The 7,749-nt window shown below is 35.8% G+C and overlaps 1 protein-coding gene across 1 annotated transcript; it reads right to left on the bottom strand.

The window, feature by feature from the left end:
* Positions 1-870: 870 nt before the first annotated feature.
* Positions 871-6,675, bottom strand: zcchc10 (zinc finger, CCHC domain containing 10). Its single transcript, XM_026370123.1, has 4 exons — positions 6,601-6,675; positions 5,349-5,510; positions 3,839-3,880; positions 871-1,738 (listed from the first exon to the last, which is right to left on the bottom strand). The coding sequence occupies exons 1-4, from the start codon at positions 6,639-6,641 to the stop codon at positions 1,498-1,500; spliced, it is 486 nt and encodes a 161-aa protein (XP_026225908.1). The 5' UTR covers positions 6,642-6,675; the 3' UTR covers positions 871-1,497.
* Between the last annotated feature and the right edge of the window lie 1,074 nt (positions 6,676-7,749).

Here is a 7,749-nt window from a genome sequence, read left to right as displayed (position 1 = left end):
TGAGGAAGTGAGATGTAGTAAACTATTTCGTTTGTACTTGTTAGTTTCACAATAACAACGAGGTGATGATCATTTTAATTTAGTCGCGATAATTCATTATAATCCTAATAATTCCAATATTCTAGAAATGCAACATTTCTGTGACGCACAGGTTGCGGAAATGGAAATGTTCTTGTTTACTGGACTACAGGGAGTCCAGGTATGAGCCTGCTGATGTCACTAGTCTAATAAATTAATCTAATGAATTAATTACATTTTCAATTCAGTTCTACTTTAGATTAATTCCTATAAATCAATAGTACGCTTTCTGCCATCATCATTCCTACCAACATTTTTCAACTATAGAATTAAAGTGGGTTCTGTATTATTAGACAGTAACTTGTGTCTGATTTGTAAAGGTGCCCTTAATAAAGTTCAGTTGCTACTATGGACTATGCTCTCAAATACAGATGGGGATTATGTGTTGGTCTGTTTTCACAGGACTTAATAGGAATTCAGGGGTGCACTGGAGGTCAAGTATTCAGGAGTCAGTGCAGATTTTTGTGTCCAGGGGCCCCTCAGCCAGTTGCCAAGATGACACAGGAATGTCTCATTTTATGACTTTTTGACTTAACACACCGAGTTAAAGCTTGAAACAAATTTAGGATTTAAAAATCGGACCAATGAGTTTATATTTGGTACTTTAGGTAAACGTTTTTGAAAGAAAGTAAGAAAAATATAGAAGTGCATTTTAAAAAAATGAAGATACTCAAGTTGCACGTACAAAACACATTTCAGTGATTGGGTTGTGGCTATATGGATAGTTCTGTGGTCTGCCACACCCAAATTCATCATCAGAAGGGAAAATATTAAACTCAAGAGTTTGCTAAATAATCCTTTATTCTGAGACTAATTTTAAGATTTGCATTTTAGCTATATTGAGTATTCTCCAGGTTTGCATTTTGCTTGAAAATATCCTATACATAAATGAGTTAACAAAAAAACACTCATTTATTCTCAGATTCCTATATGTAAAGTCGTTATAATGTGTTCCACTTTTATAAAAGCAAACATACAACCTGGAAAAAGAAAAACAAAAAAACAAGCCAAGTTCATTTTACAGTGAAACAGGCATCTGCAATTTTATAGCAACAAGACCTTTTAACTTTAAACTCATTTCAAATTTTACAAAGAGAAGTGTATTTTCTGTCCTTTAAAAGGTTTAATGGCGTTTCAGTACTAGATAGTTTGTTGTTTTACTAAGGTTGTCAGCTGTACAGATTCAGTTTGACTAAAAATATACTTTAGTACAAAATCACAAGATTCAACATGAATAAGCCCAAACAATTTCGTCGGATATTTAAAATGCATCTCCTCAGCAGACAAACAAACTTGAGAAAATGTTACACTAGAAGAAGAAATGTGTTGAAAACAAGACAAGTCCTTTTTTTTTCTAAAGAAACCAGCTAATATTCACTAAGGGAAAAATAACATCAACAGGGGACTCCACTTATTTATTCATTTCTTCTTCTTCTTCTTCTTTGGAGGTCCTTGATCTGAATCGCTGCTGCTTCCTGAGTCTGAGCTGTCTGAGGACGAAGAGGAGGAGGTAGAGGAAGATGAGGAAGAGCTGTCATCGTCGCTGTCACTGCTGCTGTCGCTGTCATCCGAAGACGAGCTGGAGGAGTCGCTGCTGTCTGATGATGAGTCATTGGAGGATCCATCTGAGTCACTGCTGCTGTCACTGGAGTCTTTAGCCCTGAGTTAAGTGGCAGAGCACAAAGGAAAAAGCATGAGTACAAAAAACAGAGCATACTGTTGTTAAGTCTCACATTGTACCTGTGACAGTCAACAAGATGTTACATGAGCTGTGGCTGCTGTTGTGCTTTGACTTGGCAAAGAACAAGATTAGAAGAAATGTGTTGACGCTTAACATGCTTGAGTTATGTGCTTTAGAAGGTAAATGTTTGCAAGTTGAGTGGCAAGTGGCAATCTGATCAAATCAGAATTAGCTGGAAACATTTCCTGCACTTGTATTTGTTGGTTTATATCAAGTAAATGTGGTTGTTGGTGGAGTACAAGGGTATAAACAGTAGGGACAGTAAGATCACAGAAAGCCAAATGGGGCACGATTTGTGGTCATGTACACACAAGAGCACGGGTTCCAGCCCTAGCACACAGACACCAAGTGTCATTTAAGATAAATCGTGACCTTTATATTAGCTTAAGTGGACTGCAGAGAGATATTGTTGTACTAATTTCAACTTTAATGTATTTTGTGTTTCTCCTTTTTACTTCATCTTACTTCAAACATAATGATGATGAGGATGAATTGCAAAAAAATGACACTTAATCATTATTATTATTTTGTTTGTCTTATAGATCAGTGCATCAGATTATAGGAACACCATTTAGATTTGTTTTGCTGATCAGATCTTCATCAAATACAACAGTGTATTGAAGCTTATTGTGTATTCAGCTCAGACCTGGAGTCTGAGGCTGTCACAGAAAGACATGCACTTTAGGTGAAGACAGAGAGAGACTCGATCAAGCTATTGCTAAAAAATAAAAATCTTTGTGATTTCTAATTTCATGACTAATATTTTCTTTGAGGACACGTGCAAACAGTTTGTTATTGTGTGGAAAATTCGCTGTGGGAGGGTGTTGATGAGATGAGAGGCTGTTGGAGCGATTGTGATCCAGCCAGTCAGCAAGAATCACCTGATGTGACACCAAAACCCTGCACATTAATTACACACCAGTGCAGAAAATAACGAAGTGACCCTTAACCCACAATTAATAAATCAATCAATGTTTGGCTATATATTTTAAAGTACAGATGACACTGATTCAACTTTATCAATGACTTTAATCTCCTGTAATTCAAACACTGACCTCACACCTGTGTGGTTATATTATTGTGACTTTTTATTCAAACACCACCCACAAGTGAATAATCAACATGTTATAATGCAAGTAAGTGTTTTCTAAACTGGAGGAGGCGGTACACTTGAGCATGAAGAAGATAAAAAGCCAAAACCTGTTTACTGTGTAATAACTGCTGTAAAAGATCCAGTGTTAAGGTTCTAACTTCTACCAGTGATTTCTGTGCTACTACGATAAAACAATAAAACATTCTTTAAAAGGAAAAGCAAGAATTTTAATGCTTCATGCACATTGAATTATGTTTATACGTCAAATGGAGCAAGACACCAGATTGCAAAATTAAATGTTTACAACCTTGCCCAAACTACTTCCTGTGCCTTCCTGCTGCCACACCAAGGGGGTAGTACTTACATTTAAAATATCAACACACATAACAAACACAACCATGTCATCATTTTATAAGCAAGCAATGAAAATGCAGAATTAAAAACTAACACCACTGTTAGAAAGCCTAAGCAGCTTCGTGAGGTGTGTTGCATTGCACTTATTAAAAGCCTCCACTAGAGGGAACTGTTAGGTCCCCTTTATGTGCCCCGAGGTGAAGATACACCTGTACAGCTGAGGCTTTGAAACAAGACTGGGACAGTAATGCTGCGGGGGTCATCTACCACCCATAAACAGAACAGGATCACAATGCTATGCTGACATCCCATCTCACTGACTCCTGTGACAGTGTGAAAGACCTAAACAAAATACTCAGAGACTTAGTAGGACTGGAAAAGCAACTTGGTTGATGGATTAATATCTTCAAAACGTCACTCTATTTGTGGAATTATTACTAGTTATCTGGTATTTAAGTGTGTTTTCGTATATAAGGTTTGCATCTCTACTAATAGTTAATAACATCTAATCTTAAACTGTGTGGAATAGAAATTTGCGTCACCAGTATACTGTTTACAACCACCTTACTTACTTCTTTTTAATTTTCTTCTCACTGGAGTTTTGGGTTCCTGGTCTGTAAAGAGAAAGAAGAAACAGTTTCAATAACTTTCGTTTGAAAATAAACTGAGAATGAGAATGAATTCGCCAGAAAAGTAAAGTAGGAAATGATACGTGTTGTTCTTTAATTATACTTCTTTATGCTTTACATATGAATTCAAGCTGTTACATCTGGTGCTTAATGTGTAAACCATTTTATGGCTAGAAGCACACTGTATAATCCATAAAGCAGCAACAACATTATTTTAGACTTTTTTATACTTGTACGTGATTATCTGCTTGTCCAAACATTAACCTTAAGTTCGGTAATTCATTGTTTAAACCAGACACACTTTCCTCATGAAAGCCCGAAGTGAAATCTGAATAGACAGATTTTAAATGTGTTATTTCCAGTTCAGATGCAGAAAATGATTCTGAAATTATTTTTAGTCAGTTAAAAGGAAATATTGTCAGTAAACCAATAACACAGTATAGTGCATTTATCATTCCATCCTCTAGAGGGCAGTAAACTGATTTTCTGCTCGTCGTCACATCATTTTACCGACTGCTTTACTCTGTGGGTTGTTTTCTAATTATTACATTTTCTGAATAGTACTCTCAGATTTTTACCGCTCTGTGGTACACAGTGTCTTACAACGTTACAGCTCAGCCTGACCGCCTCGCTGTTCCTCTGATAATCCCGATTAAGCTGTAACAGCCATGAAAACTAAATGTGATCATCCACCTCATTCCAGGTCAAACAGCCGAGCAGATAACAGCAAAGTTTCTCCTTGTGTTAAAGACTCCTGACTTGTTAAGCAATGATTACTGATGGTTGATACAAAAGCATTTGGTTGTAAACATAAACACGTGAGGTTCATGTTCCTCATTAACTAAACAGTACATTATAGAATGGTGTAATTAGGTGAATGTCAATGTGTTATTTATCCAAATAAAGTGAAAATGTTTCTTAACGTCTGAATCTTCCCTAGTGGCCCTTTTTCAAATGTCTCTGTCAGAGCACTGCTGGGGATATGTGCAACCCCAGCACTGCCCCGATAAATATGCCCTGTAGTTTGCACTTTGTTGCACAGAATGATTATGGGAATCTGATAGTAGTTTTACACTTGTCTGAAATATACCAGTTATCATTTACCACAAGTCAAGCTCACATCTTTAAAAACCTAGCCTAACCTAACTATGTTTTTATGGCACATGACTGATGCATCTTTGTGACTCACTGCAACTCACTTCATAACACTGAAAAGTGAAAAAAGCTAGAAAAAGGTGATTATTATAACTGTAAGTCAATCGGGATCCTGTGCTCACAGTAACTATGAGTGTGATTTATGCCTTTTTAGAGGTAATTACACTTGACTTTGCATTAAAAAGATTTGATTTCCTGATTTTTTCCACAAGTCTTGTATATTCCTGATTGCTAAAAGAGCCATTCTTCTGACCAACGTGACAGCAAAACAACACTAGTGGTGCCTGGTCCGACTCACCCAGTGATGCTCAGGGGTTCGTTTTCATTCTCCTTTAGTTTCTTTTTCATCTCGGTAGTTCTTGATGGTCTGTGCACATATTTCCGCTTCCCTGTGCATTCGTAAGTCCAGTGCCCCATTTCTAAACACTTCTGGCAGCGTACATGTTGTTTGTTCGCCTCTCTGCATGAAACACAACAGAAAAAAATCTAAACAAAGTGCCACAAGGGTCAACTACAACTGTAAATCAAAGACCAGTGATTGCTGTATAGATACAACTCCCTGTTGTTTGAGTGATTACTAATTGTTAAGAACTAGCTGAGGCATTTTTCTATTAATGATTTTGTCTAGGTTTAATATTATATATCTAACTAATATAGATTTAACTCTATGTTTTAACACCTAAACTATAAAGAGCATTGTTTGTCAGTGAATTACTGAAGAGTTTATATAAATGCTGTCTAATCCCCCCCAAACTACTTTTACAACAAATCACCACAACAATTCAAAACGCTTTTTAAATACAGATATTTCTTTAATGCTTTATACAGAGGTAAATATTATAGTAATTGTCTAAAGCACGGCTTGTGTCTTTTACTTAGTCCACTTAAACAGGGGATAGAACAGGGTTCAAACCCCTTCTGAGGCCCACATCCAGGGGGGGTCCTTAAGCAAGACCTCCTTAGACTTACCCTTCCTCTGCCTTGTACCTTGTATCTCATATGTAAGTCTGTTAAAGTGTTCAGATCAATCTGTCTTTGTTGTTTCCACAATGTTTGGTTAGGTTTCTTTGACCACAGCAGGAATGAAACACATCGCGTTGGCTTTACCTTTTACTATTTACTTAAACTAATACTCATGTATTCGATATGTAAACGAGAGTTACACAGTTCTACGGTTAAACGTCTAAAGCTACACGCACCATCTTCCTCAATATAATTTTACAAAGTCTCCTGTGAACTAAACACTCACCGGTTTATTTTTTATCGAAACATTTAGCTCACAGCCCCAATAGTTACATAAATACTGTAAGACGTGAAACGGCCCCAGATTTCATAATAAATCTGAACTATTCTTCTCTAGTATTGAGAAAGACTGTGGCGCATTTGTGTTCCACTGTAGCTGCAACTGAAACGACCGTAATTTACCTCTCACGTGTGACATGAAGCTCGACCAGCTCAGTGTCTGCATCACTAATGTTTTAAAAACTGATGTATTCACAAAACGATTAAATCGACGAAGTTATACTGAGTAAACTATAAATAATACTCACGCTTGCCTCCTGGCTATTAGTCTATGCATGGGAGTCGCCATGTTGCGGGTTACTTTTTCTTCTTCATCGGCAACTGCGCAGTACGTATTTCCGGTTAACTTAACGCATCAAGCGCCGTCTAACGGTAGCTACTGTGTACTGCATCTTTGTGATTGTGTCTGTATTCATTATTGGTGCCAAGAATTTTCCTGTCGTTTATTATCGTGTTGTCCACCTCATCTTGGATTTTAAATAAATTAAAATATCCCATTACAGTGAGGCTTTTCACATCAAACACTGTTCGCTTCAATCATAAGCACTTAACTGAAAAAAAACTTAAACTTAAAAGTAAACTTGTGCTGTGTAATAAAATAGTTTAAATTTACCGTATTAGTTTTTTTTTTTTACAATTCCTACTGTCAACCGTGTAAGTAAATGCATTCACTCATAAAATACACAAATTGTGTTTTTAAATGATTCCAGCATGATTGTAAATTGCAAAAAATATTAACAAAAAAATTAGAAATTACAGTTATTTACTTATTTTGTGTCTTTTTCAAAATTGTATTTCTATATTCTCAGATTATGTGTGAACAGTTGCCGAGGCTGAGCATTTCGTTATCTGTCACCAACTCAGTGCAACCTACCACCATTCTAGTGACATTACTCGCTGCTGTTTTCATTTCGTTTCGTCATTATCTCTCATTTCTGTTTCACGAGTTCTTAAACAGCATTTTAATTTTACCACTAAAACATATTAGGTCTTTATTTTGTAATAATAAAAGACATATGAAGTATAACTGGTATATAAACAGATAATGAATGACAGTTGAGGGAAAAAAACAGTTTTAATGGTATAAATTATGTCATCAAAAAGATGTAGATTAATAAACACTTAAAATCTCCAAATTCAAAAACTACATTATAGTGTATTAGAAACCCTTTTTAAATATTTGCATAATTCTTATGAATACTATGGGGAAGTGTTTAATAGTATGTCTGTCATTGTTTATCTTAGATAAACATATGATAATAGATAAAGAGAAGATGAGCAGCCACAAAGCAAGAAAATAAATATTTGTCACCTAAAGAAACATTTTTATGCTTCACGCTTTGTCCATTTTATACTTAATAACCGAGTAAAAATTATTTATCCTCAAAAACTGCTTT

Source organism: Anabas testudineus, chromosome 14 (genome assembly GCF_900324465.2).
Source record: "Anabas testudineus chromosome 14, fAnaTes1.2, whole genome shotgun sequence".
Taxonomy (NCBI): Eukaryota; Metazoa; Chordata; class Actinopteri; order Anabantiformes; family Anabantidae; genus Anabas; species Anabas testudineus.
The sequence above is the reverse complement of the archived record's forward strand: the minus strand, read 5'-3'. Positions and strand labels throughout refer to the sequence as shown.